Source organism: Crotalus tigris, unplaced genomic scaffold (assembly GCF_016545835.1).
Source record: "Crotalus tigris isolate CLP2741 ecotype Arizona unplaced genomic scaffold, ASM1654583v1 scf7180000017771.5222438, whole genome shotgun sequence".
Lineage (NCBI taxonomy): Eukaryota > Metazoa > Chordata > Lepidosauria > Squamata > Viperidae > Crotalus > Crotalus tigris.
The window spans coordinates 2,506,873-2,527,430 of NW_024096622.1; the positions used below are offsets into that span (position 1 = coordinate 2,506,873).

The window sequence follows — 20,558 nt, forward strand, 5'->3', positions numbered from 1 at the left end:
TACCTGAACGCCTTTTCTCAGCACGGAGATGGATAATCCACACCCACCCTTATAGGCTAGAATAATAGGGTATATTTAGTGGAGCCAAAACGTCTTACTGTCAGTCAATGGCTGCGCTCGAGTCAAGACTAAAGGATCATGGTCCAAGACGGGGCGTGGCAACTTTGGCTGACTGATCTGATTGGCCAGGAATACAGTCTCAACCCACTGCGTGGATTATCCATCTCCGTGCTGAGAAAGGGCGTTCAGGTAAGTCAACGCCCCCTTTCATGATGTGCTTATTAGTATTTTTGGGTCTGCTTGTTCAGTAAAATGTTCTGTGTTGATATTGTGGTGGTGTGAAAAGGCAAACAGAATGCATGGAACTATTCCTACTTTTGACTTATTGCTGTTTGGTATTAAGTTTGCAAACTAGGTATAGGGTAAACCTGACTGTTGTTTAACTCACATTTCCCCCCCATTAGCTTTAGGCTCTGAGGACTCTAAAATACACCAGCTTTGTGAAGCTGCATTGATGTTTCTAGGGTAGCTTTCCATTGTACAAAACACCTCATACTCAGTATTCATGATTGGTCAATTCATGTTCTCACACCGTTCATTAGCAAAAAAAACCTGAAACGCTCTTGAAAGGCCCATGTTTAGGTAGAAGAGTTTCACTTCCAGAGCCTGCTCCATTTTGATTCCAGCTCTGTTCTGCATAATAGCAATTGTGTCTCCAGCTCCAGAGTGTGTCTGAACAAAATAACCAGATCCATCAGCTCTAAATTCTGGAACTAAGGCCCAACTATTCCTAGCAACAAAATCCACCTAAGTTTTTCCCCCCACACTATCACTCTGCAAAACAACTAATTCCCACAACATTGTCAAATATCTAGTAGGGCTTCTCATTTTTCCTATTACCTATTTCTTTATTGTCTTATGACTATAACTTTGTTGCTTGTATCTTACAATTTATACTGTTTTATTTAGTATCCCAGTATGATTTATGTTGGTTGCTTATTTACTATCCTATGACTATCACTGAGTTTTGTATCTGATGATTTATGATGAATGCATTTTATGATTATGATCATGATTTATCACTTGTTGCTTGTGTGTACACTGAGAGCTTATGCACTGGAGACAAGTTCCTTAAGTGTTCAATCACCCTTGGCCAATAAAGAATTCTAATCTAATCTAATCTAATCTAATCTAATCTAATCTCATTTTATTTTCCCCCTTTCTTTTATTCATCAGCACTTGAGCAAGCGTGTTGTTATGTTAATACTGTGCCTTTTTTTAATTCAGGTTTTTTTTTCTTCTCAAAACTTTACAGGCCACCAGAATTTTAAAATATGGCTGCAAGCAGCGGAAGCAATGAGTTTGTAGTTCTGAGCAATGGCAACGTTCCATTTGGAGCAGCAAGTCCAGATCTTCTTGCAACCAAGGATGGCACTCTCCTAGTCTACAACCTTCCGTCATCAAAAGAAACTGCAAGAAGAAAAGTGAATGCAAATGGGTGTTTTCACGTTAATGGCACACTCAAAGCACCTTTCCTTGCAATGGATGAGCAAAGGACACCACAGGTATTGCTACAATGTTGCCATCGTTGCCCATATCATCAGACACTAAGTAACCAAAGCAATCAGCAAGAATGTCTTTCAGTGGCTGGTAATGCAGCATCACCTCCATTGCCTTCTGGTTCCCCATACCTACATACTGAATATTCAACAACTGCTTGCCAGATGCATACACCTTTGTATCAGTCTGCTTGTTGCCTTCAGTCCTTGCCCTCCTTCTGCCTACATCATCAGTGGCCTGAACATTTTCAGCACCAGCCTGTGCAACAGCATATAGCCAATATGCAGTAAGTAGATTTCATTTCATCTAGTGCAATCCTGTGAACTACTGTGTTTCCCCAAAAATAAGACCCGGTCTTATATATATTTTTTTGCCTCTGAAAGAAGCATTAGGTCTTATTTTGGGGGGATGTCTTATTTTTTCCACTGTTTCACCTCATAGCAGCGTCACCCACAGCCCCACCCAGTAGGAGTCCGTGTGGCTGCAGCCGGCCCACTTCTTCTGTAGCTGCTCGCTGCCACTCGTCCACATCGCCCCCAGCCTCCATTTCACCAGCAGAAGCCTTCAGGAAAGGCCTCTGCAGCCCAGAATGGAGGCCCGGGTTGACACGCATGTGTCAACCCAGGGCTTTTTCTCGGTTTGTCAGTGAAACGGGGTCGGGGGGCAATGCACACATCAACCTGGAGCTCCCTTCTTAGCTGCAAAGGCCTTTCCTCTTTCATTGTGCATGCACATACACCCCACAAGCACAGATGCTATTCTATGAATACTTTTTTATCAGATTTGTACAGTTTCAGGGACTGAGGGTTTACTGCATGATAAGTAGTATGTAAATTTTTTAAATACATTGAAAATTACATTCAGCTATACTTTTGAATAATTCCTTGTTAGAAGGACATTTACCACACCATTCAGAATATTTTATATGTGATCATTTTGTTTGACATTCTCTACAGTTTGTACATAATATTTTAAAATGTCCATTTCATCATGTGTTAGAGTACGGAAAGCTGTTAAAAACAGCGTATAAAATAACCCTTGTTGGAAGTCTTACAGCATGCAGATTTTGACAAAGTAATATTAAATGCAGGTGTTTTCCATTCTACTGTGACCTGTTAATTATATTTAATGTATAAATGAATCCATCTTTCATAACTGTGTGTGTCCATATTGTTAAATTGACATGAAAAACTGAACAAGAAAAAAAACAGTACTATGAAAGGTGAAGGATCTCTTCCCAACTAAAAACTGAGGTTTGGCATGTAACCAGAACAAAATAACAGGTTACTGCATGGTTCTCAAGCCTGCAGAATGTAAAATGACTTCACATTAAAAGAATGAAATGTTGATACTTGGTGTTATAAATTAGTTCTTAAAAAGCAAAGCCACATTTTGCCTTTGGTTTGAAAAGTTGCAGTGTTTAGGTTTGAATTATGGAAATTAAGTTGAATTTGAAATAAAAATATATACACTTCAAATCAGTTTCACATTTTGCAGGAATGTAGTTCAGACACATTTAGTTAATACTTTGGAGTTGTGAGAAAAAAATTTTTTTTTACCTTTTTCAAAAGCTGAACTTTATTGCTTTTCATTTTTAAAATATAACTATATCCTTCAAAGGATGCTAAATCAGAAATGGGATATCTGTGGTACATGTATGATTCTAACTCCCATCAGCCCCAACCAGTATGAGAAGTAGACAAGAAAGGTTGGGATAACATCTGAGAGACAACAAATTTCTTTTTAAAAGGTAAATATAAGCCGTATAGCTAACCTAGAAAAATCACAGGATTTTCAGTACAAGTTTACATTGGTTTTTTCCTTGATCTGTTTTGGAAAATTACTAATTAATATTTGTGGTTTGGGATTTTGGCTATGTAACCATATGGTTAATGAAAACAAGGTGGAAATATTCATAGCTGGCTGACCGACTGTACTCAGCGTGTGGTCCTCAATGGAACTGCATCTACATGGAGGGAAGTGAATAGTGGGGTGCCCCATGGCTTTGTTCTAGGCCCAGTGCTCTTCAACATCTTCATCAATGATTTGGATGAGGGATAGATGGGGAACTCATCAAATTTGTAGATGACACCAAGCTGGCAGGAATAGCTAACATTCCAGAAGATAGGCTTCTATTCTTCTATTTATTTTATCATTAGAAATACTCCTGACAAAAATCAGAGAGGACCAAGAAATAAAGGGTTTAAAAATTAAGAAGGAAGAATATAAGGTCCAAGCCTTCGCTGATGATTTGGTATTTATTTTGGAAGATCCATTAGAAACCAGCCTTAAATTGATTTAAAAAAATAGAAGAATTTGGTGAGGTAGCCGTACTTAAGATTAATAAGAATAAATCCAAATTAATAACCAAAAATCTTACAAAGGCAGTCATATCTCTTCTTGCTTGTCTTTCTCCCAAGCTAAAAGGTCTAAAACATTTTAGTCTTTTTATTTAGATCCCAATCATTTTGGTCCACCAAGAGATCCTATTGGCCATAGCCGTGTTAATCTTTCACAAAGCATTGAAGGTGTTGCTGTTTCCCAGACATTTGGCTCAAATATAGATGAGTTGTGCTATTATTGATTGTGAGTTGATTAACTATTGATCCTTTATGCCAATGGGTTGTTTGATAGATTTGTTCGTTTTAAACTTGTAAACCCTCTGAGTGAGATGGGCAGCTATATAAATCACATAAATAAATGTAGTATTAAAAATGTGGTTTCTGCTACGCATTCTGGAACATTGATCTTTCTTGACTTTTATACTGTAATTAGGCATTTTCAGATGTTGGCAATGAATGTTTGAAAGTTATTTCCCATTCTCCACACTCTCACTTTGAAAGTCACAGCAGAACACTGGTATCCTGAATAAGCAATGAGCTTCATAATTTAAGACCAAATATGGTGTCTTTTGGTGACACCAAATCAATTTGGTGACATAAATTGATAGACACAAATGCTCTATCAAGATTAACAAAATGAAATTCAATGGTGAAAAAAGTAAGATTCTACATTTAGGCAAGAGAAACCAAATGTACAGGTGTAGTATAGGTGGTACCTTGCTCAACAATAGTAACTGTGAGAGGGATCTTGGAGTCCTAGTGGACAATCACTTAAATATGAGCCAGCAGTGTGCTGCAGCTGCCAAAAAAGCCAACACAGTGCTAGGCTGCATTAACAGAGGGATAGAATCAAGATCACATGAAGTATTAATATTACTTTACAATGCCTTGGTAAGGCCACACTTGGAATACTGCATCCAGTTTTGGTCACCACGATGTAAAAAAGATGTTGAGACTCTAGAAAGAGTACAGAGAAGGGCAACAAAGATGATTAGGGGACTGGAGGCTAAAACATATAAGAAATGATCGCTGGAATTTGGTATGTCTGAAATGGTATAGGGTTTCTTGCCTGAGCAGGGGGTTGGACTAGATGACCTCCAGGGTCCTTCCCAACTTTATTATTGTTGTTGTTGTTGTTAAGAAAATATTAAACAATAAATAAAAGACTGTCCTGTCCAACAAGTCCCTACTTTTGTGAATGCATATACGTTCCATGCTTTTTCTGAAATTTATGAAAATTGAACTGAAATATTTGTTCTCAGATGTATATTAAATAATTAGACTTGAAAGATTGTTTATAAATCTAGACCATTTAGTTTATCTTAATAAAGTTATTACTATAATAAATAGTTTCTATATTTTCCTAATCAACCAACATGACCAAATGCAACATTTACTAGCATTGTTACTTGCTTTTGTTTGCCTTATTCTGTTTTTAGGATTATGGCATGAAAGCAAGTAATTTTTGAAAATTGACATATCTGTTTTTCAATTAAACATCCAGTCAGAGGAGATTGTCCAAAATCAATAATTGAAGGAATGATGTTGAACTGGAAATAAACTGTAGATCCATCTTCTTCAACTTAGCACTTACTAGAGATACTGAGACTTCAATTGCAGTTCCAGTATATCTGGAAGAGATTAGGCTGTAGAAGATTGCTGAATCTACCTGATTAATATCTGTGACTGAAGCAATACTTTTTCTCTCAAAGGCTGTCTCCCCTCAAGGCTACTGTGGTAGGTAAATGAATTTCCTCAGGGCTACAAGGGAGATGAGCTGAAACAAATGATGAGTTGTTGTTTTTTACTTTCTTTCATCTCTCTTGCTTTCCTTCTAAAATCAAATTCACAATCAGTAGGATGTAGGGGAAGGATGGATAGTTTTACATAGAACTCTTGGAAAAGCTTTTTCCCTCCCTTCCTTTTTTTTAATTAAAAAACTATTATTTTTTTTAAAAAAAATAAAATACAAAAAAGCAAAGAAGAGGAGTTAAGAAAAAAGGGGGAACGGGATAAACAAAAATTAGGGAATGCAATTTTTGAAAAATGTCGACAACTTCTAGCATAAAGCTTTTGCTGTGGGAATGCAGACATTGCTAATTTATTGGTTAGTAAATCACTCCTGGTTTAATTCAGAACTGACTTGTGTTTATGAACTTTTCCATTGGGGATATGGGGGAGGCTTGTCATGGCTTCATTATACATAACTGTAATCAATAGTTGGTAACTGTTGGACAAAAAATAAACTTAAATCAAAAGCATTCCTTGTGTGTGTGCAGGACCCCATTTTGCATTATAAGTTACAGAACATTTTTTAAAGCAAATTGCATTTGGACTATATGCTATATATTTGGATATTATAGACCAGGTAAAATTCTGTTCCAAGTCAGATAATGACAGTCTTTGACAACATTTTTCCCTGCAGAAACATCTGTCTGGCATATTGCACAGACCTCTTTCCTATACTCTATGAAACAGTTTTACTTAATGCTGCCTTGATTTTAATGTACATAGAAATTCAGAATCCAGGAGAAGATTAAATTAGTACCATTCTCCCTGACTGTGAGAAGATTTTTGAAAACTACCTCTAACTTGAAATGATTTCATTTGTCCTACTATAGTGAGCAACTGAAAGGATAAAATATATCTATGGAACACTCTACCAACCTTCTCTCTAGCTCTGTAGATTTTTAAAAAGAAGCTGGACAGTCATCTATTGAAGATGGTTTAATTGGTTTCCCTGCTTGTTGAGGAGGACTGTGATAGATCCATATGCTTGATTCCAGCTTCACAGTCCTGTGATTCTGTGTTTCTATAAATGGAAGGTATATTCTCAGTATCTTAATTGGTTCTCCTATACAAAGGAGTGAATACTTTATAAATAGAGCAACTATAAATCAGTTTGAACTCTTGACAGGATAGCAGAGAAATGTAAATAAATCATGTGTTTTTAGCTGATGGCTTTATTGGATTAAACTCTTTCAATGTTTTTTTCTTTCTTTTGATTAAAGAAAAGGTAAAAATCAAATCTGTCTTTGCTAATAATTCTGTATGCCACTTATTTTAGCTTAATCCTTCCAATTTTTTATTCTATTTAAATTATTTTCCACAAATAAACAGAAAACTGGCATTTTCTTTTGGAGGCAAACTCAATCTATTCATTTAATTTATTTCTAATAAAGATGTTGGATACAATTAAAGAAAATTTTCCCCTCATCTGGAAGGAAAGAAGATGTCTAAACAAGCTAAAGATATTTTAATAACTAGGTGTGTCAGCAATGAGTCAAACCTATTACTGGTTTTATAAAAAAACCCTCACTTTTGAGTACTGCCTTCTAATGAAGTACATGTTTTACCCTTGACAATAATCTTTATTGTCAACATAGGTCTTCTGTTTAGAGAGAGAGAAAAACAATAACAAAAACAGGAAAAAGGAGAGGAAAGCATATAATTTTATGAGCAATATTACACAAATCTCACTTTCCAAATGACCTATGTGGAATTTTTAAACTACATTTGAACAAAGAAGAATTGTATTTACTGTGATTTATTGACTTAGACCAAAAGAATAACACACTTATACTTAGCACTGTAAACTGTTTTTTAAGTAAAATTCTAATGGACAGTGGATGTCAGTTACATTTTGCATACTTATTATGTGTGGTGCATTGAATTTCTTCTTAAATGGACCATATGTAGCCCAGAGACTCCTTTTAAATGTCATGTCTTAAATCTTTATCTGCCAAAGGAGAACAAAGTCATTGAGCAGACCTGTTTGGATAACTGGGATTCCTTTTGGTTCTTGCCTTGACAAGTTAGAGTTGGAAGCCACAGTATGTTCTTGATAAGAAGCCAAGAGTCCTGATTTAGACATCAACAAAGCAAACTTCTGAAATTCCATAGTTTATTTAATAACTCTGTCTAGAGGGTTATTAGGGGGCCAAACATGGACTGATTGATCAGCAATACACCCCTGTGCCCTTGTTTGTGCTATGCTAGAAATCTAGATCTGGTTTAGCTGAGGTCAGATGTAGTTAGCTAAGGTAGTGCTTGATTGATTTTAAGCATGTGGCTGTTTGTAATCTTAGATACTATGCTACAGATTGATAAAGTTTAGTATATTTTCACCCAAGTTCTCTTCATTTTTTAAAAAATAATCATTTTAAATTCTGCCATAAAACATTCAATTCACCTTTAGCTATCAAGGTTGTCATTTCGTTCATTTATATATAGAATAAATGACACTACATTTTTAATGTGCCTATGGCGGTTTGGAGGAATTTCATAATATCTGCCATGTGGTTTTGCTGAATCGTTCCAAAATCCTCTTGAATATGTTCTAAACCCTTGGAGAGATGTGGAGAAGATCACAAAAAATGTTGCATATGAAATATTTATAAGTACAATAGAAAAGTTGGACTGTTCTCAAATTGTGATTCATGATGATACTAAGATTTTTATTGCCTCTTAATATTTGAGAACATTTTGTTTAGCCCATCAACCAAACTATATCATCCCATAAATAACCTGGAAAGAGGGCAAAGGGAACAATGTATGTAAAAGCTTGTTCAATAACAACAAAAAACTTAGAACAAATTGGATTTGAATGAAAACAGTTGGACAAAAAAGGCAATGAGATATTTTTTCTCAAATCTGTTCCCCTTCTTTCCCCGGTTCCAGCTATTTCTGTCATCCCTCACTGAACACAATAATTTAATCTTGCAAATATAAATTTATGACTGATAAATGAGGCTTCTCCCCTCCCACTATAGTGGCTGTTCTGGCTGAGGTTCCACACAGAAAAACAGCCCCATGTGAGAGTGCTGTAAGATCAGAGTGATTAAAATGGTTCTCCATTTGGGTCCAAAGCTCATGAAATGGTGTTGCTTTCATACTCTTGTTGGTGGGCTGCATGGTTGTGAAACCAGGTTGTGAAAATATTTATAACTTAGCTACTGCTAACCAATAGCAGTACTATATTTCGCAAAAGTATACTGTTTAGCAGTACATAATATGAGCCTGATTAGACCCTCATGCATAATGTTGAAAAGCTGCTTGGACTTCCTTTACATATTGTGTCTCTTTAACTTAAACTGATGAGTGATTCTAGGGCAGGGGTGTCAAACTGCTGGCCTGTGGGCTGGATGCGTCATGCAGAAACCGCACCCTCCCCATTGCCAGCAATGGAAAAAAAGTCACGATACATTGCAACACGTAACATGACGTTGCGAGTTTGACACCCCTGTTCTAGGGGAAGAGTGTCTGAGAATGGCTGTAGGATGCACATGATTCTTCTATTCCATAACTTTCATTTCAGTCTCCTTGAGATTTCATCAGTGTTCTCTTTCTGTTCTTGAGTCTCGTTCAATGGTAATTCCAGGCAGGTAAAAACTTCACAAACATTTCATTTTACGTACATTCTTCTTTGTAGCCCTTCTGCAAATTTCTCCTGGACTACCACAGTTTTCCTTGCCAATGACTCCTTGTATAGGATAGACACTTGATTTTTCAGGGTAGCCACCTTGAATATTTCCCAAGTGCAAGCTATGCCTCAAGGATGTGGGTGGTGAGTTGATAAATCCTGTACTTATTGAAGAGATTGGGAACATTTAAGTATCACCGTCTAAAACCAATTTCAAGCACTCCCTTGGTTTATGGCAGTTTGGGATAAAAGCATAACATTTGCTGTCAGTGTAAGAGCCTTTTATGGCTTATAATTTTGCTCAGGCTTGGTTGATTGAATCTAAATAGCCATTTTCTATTAGTAAACCTTTCAAGATATGATGTAATGATTGTCAGTTGTCTTAGTGTTGTCAGTTCCTAGGTACATCTTGTTTTTGATTTGCATTGGTTTTTATATTATTTGTGAACCACTCAGAGTCACATGGAGTTGGGCAGTGGCCAGTTTGATGCACACTGCATGCATAAGCAGTGCATAAGTAGGAAAAAGCAAACTAGCAGTTTTTCATCTGATTTGTGGTGTGCCTTAAAAATTGCCTGGAAGAATTAAGATTGCAGTAGATTATGAAATTGGGAGTTCCAGATTAAAATTGTAGGCATATGGGTAAAGCAAGAATCCCCACAAATGAGGAAATGGCCAGTTCTCCAAGCTTTGTGCAATTCTGAAGTCACAAACAAAACAAAAATTGTTGGAATAAAATTGTTTTGGCTGCCCAAAGAAGATACTGTGAGTACATGGCAACATAGTGCTGATACCAGTTTGGCATAAAGCTTCATGTTGAAGGTCCATATGTGATAACAAACAAAATGGAAACTGCACTCTTTTCCCCATATCTTTTGGACAGGAGTAGAGTCAGACAAAAGAATTTCAACCTAGAGCAGGGGTGGGGAACCTTGGGTCTTTTATGACTTGTGGACTTCAACTCCCAGAATTCCTGAGCCAGCCATGCTGGCTCAGGAATTCTGGGAGTTGAAGTCCACAAATCATAAAAGACCCAAGGTTCCCCACCTGCTGGCTCAGGAATTCTGGGAGTTGAAGTCCGCAAGTCATAAAAGAGCCAAGGTTCCCCACCCCTGACCTAGAGATAAATACCCCAATGTTCCCTCTTCTTTCAGCTGATGACCTCAACTTTCTATTTCTTTAACAGCTAGACTTCCCAGCCCTCCTGAAAGGCCCTTTATGCCTAACAATAGAATTCACTCCATATATATCCTGACAAAGACCTACCTAGCTGCTTAAAACTAGCCTGCAAATCAGATTCATAGAATTTCCTGACTTGTAAACCTTAACTTCAGTAAAACTGCTTTGCTTTCCTGAATATAATTTTTGTTAACTCTTTTAAAAGATTAAAAACTAGTACAAACTAATGTAAAGTAAGGAAGAAAAAAAAGGGGGGGGGGAAGCAAAAAGAAAGCAAAAAGTAGAAAAAAAGAAAAAGATTTAAGAAAAATAAGAAAAAAAGATACAAAGTGACTTATGATATTGTTCAGAGCAGCCATATTGTACTGCATATTTTAACATCCCTCTAAAGTTAAATTATAATACTCTTCTTTGTAGTCTGTCCAATTAGTAAAGCTATAAATCATGTTCATCTTTTTTCATTTGTACACAAAAAGTCCATAACATGTTTCGGTCACTAATAAATATAGTGTCTTGTCTCTAATCAAAAAAGTTAGCTTATCTCAGCAAGATTTCTCACTTTTACCAACCATTCTTCCATAGTGGGTTGTATTGAATCTTTCCATCTCTGTGCATATAATAATCTCACCACATTAATCATATAATGAAATAATCTAAAACTCCTGCTTTTCCATTATTCAATCAAGAAAAACAAGAAAGTCCAGTTGCCTCATGAAAAAACACCTTTGGGATAACCATTATTCAATCATTCTTATAAAGCAGGCACTCAAAAATCATTGCAGTAAATTGCCTCAGCATTGCCTTTCTTTCTTCAGCAAAACTCCATAACATCATAATGCTCAAACTGAGCCTATAATTTCAACTATTTATACAGAAACCATATTCAAACTTATTGAGTATAACTGTTCTCTCCTGATAGCGATGCCACAGTCCCTGCCATATTTGTATGCACAAAATGGAAAATCTTCAGGAAAATAAGTTGTATGCATAGATCCAAACAGAAACTCTGAGCAATGCCACAGTCCCTGCCATATTTGTATGCGCAAAATGGAAAATCTTCAGGAAAATAAGTTGTATGCATAGATCCAAACAGAAACTCTGGATTCTCAATTTGTTGCTTGGGTGAGAGCCTTGTCATGTACAGTGAAAGATCTCCCCCCCACCACAAAGTTCATGCTGTATGTGGTCAGGATGATGTCACCTGTGAGAAGGCTCCATAGGGCTTGAGTGTTCACTTTAAACAAAGTTACCTTTGTAACTTGAGAATTGATGGGTATATTTTAACTCCCAGATAATCAATTTCCACGGCTTTTTTTTTTTTTTTTTTTTCCAGAAATAAAATTTTGGAGTTCAGGAGCAAGAAGTATTGTCAGACAAAACAATATAAGTGCCCTATGGACAGGGGGATCCATAAATAGAAATAGTGTCAATAATCAATATTATTATCTAATGATCTTTTCATAATTAATCATTGAAAGGTAAGATTATAGCTCTATCTTCTGAGAAATTTCTAATAAACTCTGTTTGGTATAAAATCTAAGCATTCAGTGAATGCTTTCAATCTCAGCAAGGTTTCATCCATTTATTACTAATTCCTTATGCCAGAGGTTAATGGTCCTAAAATTTCAAGGCTGCCAGAGGAATGCAATTTTATACCTTGCAATTTTGTATAGAGAAATTTAAGAATAGCACTTCTTAAGTCCAGTAATAGGAATGAAACAAATTGTTTAATCATCAATCTGTAGGCACTTGCATAAGGAATTCAGACTTTTAGCAAGATACCATATGGGGAAGAAGAACTAATAAAACTTTGGATAAGAATGGAAGCAATACCAGCTGGTGCAAGATACAGATTCCAACAGAGTAGGAGTGCTACATTTTTGAGAATCTAAACAGCTCTGAACTTGCAGTTAACTTAATTTAGCATGCCATGTTTTATTTAGGTACTCAATGAATTTCTAGTGGCTGATCTAGGACAACAGAAGCATGTGAGAAAAGTGGTTTTGGAAAGGATATGAGAAGTGGTGCTAAATGGGGAAAGCACAAAAAGGTTTTATTTTGTTGATCTAACATTTATTAGATGTTGGTGTGATAGCTAGCTTAGCATAAACAGTGAAAGCTATTTGTAGCAAATTAAATTGTAACGAATAAGAATGTATTCATTCATTGCAGAATGAATTATATGGACTTCAGATCTGGCATTTTCACAATCAAAATACGGTGAAAAGTTTGTTAGTAGGATCTTCTTAGGTACATTTTGAATTTTTTGTATAAGGATGCTTATGGTACAATAATTAGGGGAGGCCTTTGTTTTTAAAATACTTTTACAAAAAGAAATTGAAAATAATATTGAGATGTTTATATCCTTTCATTGATGAATTTTTGTAATTCATCATTGATACATCACCCATGTATCACTGGCACTTGCTATAACCTCCTCTTTTATCCTAGAGCAGGTTTTAATTGCTGTTTTTAGTGGGCAAAGGTCACTTGCCCACTAGTGGCTGGAGTGATGAAAAAAGTGGGCAGGACCATGCCATGAAGTGTCTGGGTTGACTTTGGTGATTCTTTTTGATTTTTTTTTTTAAGGGAGGAAGGAAGTTTGCTTTTCTTAGAGCAAACAGTAGTCTATGTTTTTTAAGTGTTGACAGTACCTTGTCAAACTTTGCTGATCTCCAAAGAATCAGACCACCCTAGTACTTGAATAGTACTTGGAAGACCATCAAGAAATCTGAAGACAGTAAAGTAACCTGCAAGATCCATAAAACCTCCCAGAAGGCAATAGCCAACCATTTCCATATTGTTGCCAAAACATTCCCATGAAGTTATCCCGCTTTAGGGATGGCACTATATTTCACGATTACCATTGTAATACTGATTTCTACAACTACAGAACTGAAATTTGGCAGCACAGCTAAATGGGGATCAATAGGCTACAAAATGGATGGGGATAAAGGTTCTAGTCAGTTCCCCCTTATTCTCACATGGCTTTTGGGGGGCTCTTTTTTAGAGCTTTCTCATGGTGCCTCATTGCATATAACTTTTCATCCCCAAATAGCTTTTTGTGTAAAAATATCTCCTGTATGGCAGAAAATACTGGTCTTGAAAGCCAGTATTAAAATACAAAACCTAACCTCCCATTAAGAAAAGACACCAGAATCCAGGTTAATAAGACCTAAATCTTTACTATTTCCTTATACAAATAGTTATGCTGATAGTCTTCTCCCTCCAGAATATAGATTAGGTTGGCAATTTGCACTTCATCTTTCTCCATTGTATGTATAGGGTCTGATAGGACAAATGTGAATTCATTAAGAAGAAAGGAAATTCTGTTAATAAATTGAAGTACTGCTTCAAAGACAAAACTAGCAGCAAACTTTGACTTTGATTTCATTCCATAGTAATGTGTGAACTGGTTTGAGGGAGAGAGAACGACTGAGTTCAGAGTAATCCCTCTAACAAGGAAACGGCAGAATTCAGAGAAGATGAATGCTGGACTTTATTTTTTCTCTGAAAACAACCTTAATACAAAACAAATATTAACATACAACAAAAATAACCTTTCTAAGGAATGGCTTGGAAATAAACGATGGCTTGTTTATATTTGATGTGACCTGTTAAGGGATAAAATTGAGGTGTGCGTATGTTTATTGGGATGTGCTTATATGTTTAAACGTCCTGGGTTGGGCTCTAAAATAGTCTTATGATTCCAGGCCATATTTGTTCTATGTTCTGCTTTAGTCTTTTTAAGTAAATTTTATCCTGCCCCAAAGAATGATAAAATCCTCCATATTTGAAATGTTAAAGGACACACCTGCTATCACACCTGTTTCATTTTCAAATGCATACATCAAAATGAATCCAGCACTGTAATTAGTTCATTGCAGCTGATTATGACATTTTTGTTATGCTCTGGTTTAGAATTAAAACAATCTTAATTTCAACAACAGCAAAAAATAGTTATACTCTAGGACAGGGATCTTCAGACTTGGCCCTTTTATGACTTGTGGACTTCAACTCCCAGAATTCCTCAGCCAGCATGGCTAGCTGAGGAATTCTGGGAGCTAAAGTCCACAAGTCATAAAAGGGCCAAGTTTGAAGACCCCTACTCTAGGACCATGCTTCCCAAATCTGGGTAAATTACCCAAAATAGGATTAAAATATTTTTTCTTTGGGTAACAACACACATATGCCTTACCTACTGACAACAAGGACTTTTAAATTTCCTCAAAGGGTTTTATGTATGTTGGGTGAAAAGAACTTCTGATAAGCAGTTTTGGGTAATGAAAACACTTGGGAAGCACTGCTCTAGAATGTATAGCAAAATAGAGCTTCCCCTTTCAATTAATAGTGATGAGTTGCTGTTTTGATCTCTAGACCGTTTCAAGGGAAATGCTCTCCTCTCCACATGAAGGAATAGCAATTCATAGTTTGTCCTTATGTTGTCCAAAAATGTAGACCAGGAAATGGAGTGGGACTAATGGAAAACAAATTCAGGGAAGCACCTAACTAAAATGAGTCCATGAGTCCACTGTACTTTGCTATAAATGTAATAGGTAATTTCAATATAATAAGGAAGTTCAGTATAATAAGTTGCAATAAGTTACTTCAGATACACTAGTTCAAGATAATTGTCACCTCTTAATACACTCAAGATGATAAGTTGAATTTAAAGGAAGTTGGAACTGTCATATGTGGAGGGGAAAAGATATTTGTGTGATATGCAAAAATAAGAAAAGTGGCCATGTCCAAGTTGATTATTCTCAATTATCCTTAGTGGTAGCAAACCAATTTCAAAGTATAATTTCTCAAGCATTGTTGCTTTAACAAATTATATGAAACATTTGCTTTATTTTATATTTTGGTTGCAATCTGAAATCAGAAGGAAAATGTTTGATGTCTTAATACTTTAAAAGGAGGTAGATCAATATTGCAACAAATAATAGTTTATCACTTTGTTCCAACTAGTACAATTGTTGTGGAAAACCACAATACTTACATCAGAAGACAAGACCACAAAGGGCTGGAGAAAACAGGTTTTTTATTTGTGCACAATGGTTCAGAGCATTCGCATGACAAATTCTGAACCCCGAGCTACTCTCAGGGAGTAATTCTTATAGCATTAACCACCCACGCCTTAGCCTTAGGGTGGCTCTTATCTACCTTTGACACACTAAAACAGAGAAGTTTATATCTTGAAGCTACATAAGTAAAAAGGAGAAGTTCACACAAATGGTTGTCTTACCACACCTCTCTACACGGGTGCTATCTTACAACATCTGTGACTTTCAGTTGACACTGACACTTCTTGTAAAATGGTTTCTACATAGCATGAACACATCTTTATAATGATGACACACAGGTTATATTATTTAGGTTACATTACACAGCCAAGCTTAATATTAGCTATTATCTATTATCAGCATCCAGCATTCCTATTAAGATATAAATATATTTTGATGAACTTTTTCCTGCCCACCTCATTCCTCCCCTTGAAACTTCACTAAAATCGTGAGATTATTGAGGAGTTTCATACCTTGGAGGATCACATAAGGTAGCATATTCCCCTTCATCTACAAGGGCCATGACCTGGGCTATGGCTCTTTTCTCGACGAGCATAGAAAGGCTCTTGGAAATGGTGCGGGTAACAATGGGTAAAATACAAGGCAAAATTAGACAACCAAGTGCAATTATTCCTACAAGAGCCACGATGGCTTGCAAACCAGGCAGTTTGGGAAACCAAGAGGTAAACATGATTAACTGCTTAATGACCTTTCCTGTCTCATCAATTTGCAAACAACAATTGGAAAGGTTGAACTTACCACAAACACCTCCTTCCTTTGCCAAGATGTAATCCAGGGCCAACCTATTCTGATACACTGCTCTTCAAATCTTATCAGTAGTATCAGACAATATATTGAGAGCCTTATCCAAATGTTGGCCTGCGAGATCCAAGACAGCTTTAAGAGCATGGGGTGTGTAGATATCTAACTTTTGTCCAAAAGTCAACTTATTAGCTTCCTGTGTTAATAACGCCGCTCCTGCAATTGCTTTGAGGCAAGCCAGCCACCCTCTGACTACATTGTCAAGCTGTTTAGACAGATAAGTGACCGGGCGATGCCAGGTTCCTAATTTCTGGGTGAGAACTCCTACTGCCACATTTTGCTTTGTATCTACAAACAGTTGAAATAACTTTTCCAAGTCTGGTAGACGTAAACTAGGGGCGCACATTAGAGCCTCCTTGAGAGCGGTGAAGCTGTTATTTTCTTGCTATTCCTATCACAATGGTTCTTTATCTCCCCCCCCCCCTTTGTGGCCTCATATAGGGATTTTGCTATTAAACTAAAGGTAGGGATCCATATTCGGCAGAAGCCAGCAGCAACTAAAAATCCTCTTAACTCTTTCCTATCCTTCGGTACAGCAGCTGGCAGATAGTGGATGATGCTTTGCAAAACCAGTGGGGTTGTCCTCTGCCCACAAATATGGTACATCAAATTCTTCCCATCTGGCATTTTTCTCTATCATTTGTGCTAGCATCACCATTCTCCATTCCTCTGCATGGGGTATTTCCATCATCACCTTTCCATATTTTATGGCCATTGTGCCATCCTCTTCAAAGGAGACCTGCGCCCTTAATTTACAAAGCAGGTCCCTTCCCAATAATTGAATAGTCTGGCATATATACAAACTGATGGGTTATTTTTCCTCCCATAGTGCAACTTAAGGGCTCCAAAAAGGGTTGCTGTAATATTTTTCCTGTTGCTCCTTGTATGTTGATAGAGTGAGGGGAGGCTTGGCTTAGGGGTTGGGTTAGGACTGATCGGGTGGCTCCAGCATCCACAAGGAAGGGAATAGGTTTGCCTCCTACTGTTAAACTGACCACAGGTTCTGGGAGGCGGGCTGAACCCAGTTGGTCTCAGTCCCACTCCTCTGCTTCTGCCAGGCCTATGAGAGGAGTTCTTGAAAATCCTCTTCTTCTTTCTCTCCCTCCCTGGCTTCTCCCTGGGCCACCTCTGTAGCTCTTCGCAAACCTGCCTCTTCCCCTTCCTTTTTCTTCATCCTTTTCTCTTTCTGGACATTCACCCTTCCAGTGTCCTTCCTTCTTATATATGGCACACTGGTTTTGTCCTAACACCATTCCCCATCCTCTACCTCTGCCATCTCCTCTTAACACCCCCATCATAGCAACTGCCAGCAATTCAGCTTTCCTTTGCATTTTCTGATCCTTTTTCTTTTCCTCCTCCTTCTCTCTATTCACAAAAGTCTTTCGGGCCACTTCCATCCTAATCTTTTCCCTTTCTTCTGGATTAAACAAGGTCCCCATAAGTTGCTGTAGATCCATCCAGGTAGGGTTGTGGATGTCCACAATGGTCTTTACCAAGTCTGCCACTTCATTTGTTTTTTCACTAAATGGGCCATAATGAAATTTCCAAGCAAGTAGATACGAAGTAGTAAAAGCATATGTTGGAATAAAGGAGCTGTAGCTGTTTCTGCTGGATCGTCCTTACTGACAACCAATTGATCTACTTGTCTAAGGGGAGCATTCAAAGATGCTTCCTCAGTCTTTGTCCTCGTTTGTTCGGCTATCAGTCCTCCCACTTCTCTGTCTTCTGTTTGCAGTCCCGTCCATTCCTCCTCTGCCTTGGACCCCCTCAGCACCTCTTGCTGAAGGTCCAGTTTGGGTCCCTTGATCCTGGACATCTGGTTGGATTATGGCTTGTCCCCAGCTTTTTCTATCTTCTAAACTTTTAACATAGGGGACAGTTTTGCATTTCTGGATCCATGGTGGAGGTCTTTGCAGCAAGCCGAGCCACACATCAATATAGGGTGCCTGGTCTGGGTGCCCTAACATGGGGTGGAACACTAGCTGATGTACTTTTAGGGTAATGGATGGATCTAGTGTCCCTGTGCTTGGCCAGCCTATGTTAAAGTTGGGCCAATCTACCTCACAGAAGGTCCTCAACTTATGCCTGCTCCACTTAATACCATAATCCTGATCCTCATAAGCAGACTTAAAATGCTTTAACATACACCCCAATGGAGTAAGGGGTACACTTTCACCACTCCCCATGAGCCTCCCAGGGCACCAGACAAGACAAATGAGGAAAGGGGATGAGAGGAAGGTAAGGGGTCCTTCCACTCAGGATTACACTGAGGGTTTCACTTATACGCGCTAGACCCAGGGAGCCGGAAACTCGACGGTCACCGATGGGAATTTCGAGCGCCACTCACTCACTGCAAACACACACAACAATCCTCCCACCTTATTCCAAACAGAGGGTGATCAGTCCTCTCCTCTGTCCCTGCTTACAGGGAGGGATTCCTTATTTCTCTTTCAATACTTGCCTGCAGGCGAATCCTTTGTCCTCTAGCCGGCTGAAAAGTTGCCTGGTCTCCTTACCCTTCACCTGTGGTTCTTGGAGTGGCCGACCGCCGATCCTGGAGCCCTGTGTCACAGGGAAGTCCCTCGGAATAAAAGGCCCGATGGCGCCTGGGATGTTCCCCCCTCACTACAGGCCCCTGGCACTGGGGTGTGCCCTCCAGAGAGCCCCAAGACTCCTTGCCGTCCTGCCGCGGTCACCAGATAATTGTTGTGGAAAACCACAATACTTACATCAGAAGACAAGACCACGAAGGGACTGGAGAAAACAGGTTTTTTATTTGTGCACAATGGTTCAGAGCATTCGCATGACAAATTCTGAACCCCGAGCTACTCTCAGGGAGTAATTCTTATAGCATTAACCACCCACACCTTAGCCTTAGGGTGGCTCTTATCTACCTTTGACACACTAAAACAGAGAAGTTTGTATCTTGAAGCTACATAAGTAAAAAGGAGAAGTTCACACAAACGGTTGTCTTACCACCTCTCTACACGGGTGCTATCTTACAACATCTGTGACTTTCAGTTGACACTGACACTTCTTGTAAAATGGTTTCTACATAGCATGAACACATCTTTATAATGATGACACACAGGTTATATTATTTAGGTTACATTACACAGCCAAGCTTAATATTAGCTATTATCTATTATCAGCATCCAGCATTCCTATTAAGATATAGATATATTTTGATGAACTTTTTCCTGCCCACCTCACAATGAACTAGTTATAATATTTCTAAATTAGAAATAAAGACTATTTAGATGATCTTTTTCTTTTTTGGCATACATTTTTATTTATTTCCAAGGTTAAAATACAGGATGAAGAAAAAAGAAAAAATACAATATAAAAACAGAAAAAAGTGCATAAACCAAAAATTCAAGCATACACACAAAAGTTTCCCCTGGTTGAACACTGATAAATATAGTTTCAGTGACAAGAATTGTTCCCCTCTCCCCAAAACAGATCCACAATCTATAAATTTGTACATCTATATTTGCAAAATTGCTATATAATAGTGATGGTGAACCTTTTAGAGACCGAGTGCCCAAACTGCAACCCAAAACCCACATATATTGTCGGGTACCGGGTGGGCGTGGCCCATTGGGTGGGTGTGGCTGCGATGGTAATGGCAGACTGGGTGGGACTAAAAAGTTCAATCAATCAATTCCAACTTTGCGAGATCTTTTTTTTCCTGCGAGAAGTTGAAATTGATTGATTGAACCTTTTTTTTTTTTGCACACGGTGGCGGAGGCCTAAAGCAAAAAGCTTTTATAAAACCCAGCTGAAGGCCTAAGAATGGAGTGACAGCACGCGTGCCCACAGAGAGGGCTCTGAGTTCCGCCTCTGGCACACATGCCATAGGTTCGCCACCACTGCTATATAACATTAAAATATCACAATTGTAGAAATCTATTATCAATTAACCAATTTGACCTACCATCTATCTACTAAAAAAAAAAATCCAGTTAACAGGCAGTTCCAACCACAAAGCTAAACCTCAGAGCCCTCTGTTAACAATCTGTTGTCACATTTAACTCACAGAAGGTCTACAAGCAGCTTCTATTCTCTCATAAACTCACTATAATCATTTTTTCTGATCCATTCAGGAACAAATAACATTGATTAATTCTTGATCATAAAAATAACTCCCAGTTTATCAGCATTGCTTTT

General features: G+C 37.8%; 1 protein-coding gene across 8 annotated transcripts in view; it reads left to right on the forward strand.

The window, feature by feature from the left end:
- The window catches only part of DISP1 (dispatched RND transporter family member 1), a 71,355-nt gene that overhangs the window by 34,335 nt on the left and 16,462 nt on the right, over positions 1 to 20,558 (forward strand). For all 8 annotated transcript variants that reach the window (XM_039341667.1, XM_039341668.1, XM_039341673.1 and 5 more), the window contains one exon: positions 1,316 to 1,846. In XM_039341667.1, coding sequence (XP_039197601.1) covers positions 1,335 to 1,846 — 512 coding nt within the window. In that variant the 5' untranslated portion in view covers positions 1,316 to 1,334. The remainder of the gene's footprint in view (positions 1 to 1,315; positions 1,847 to 20,558) is intronic.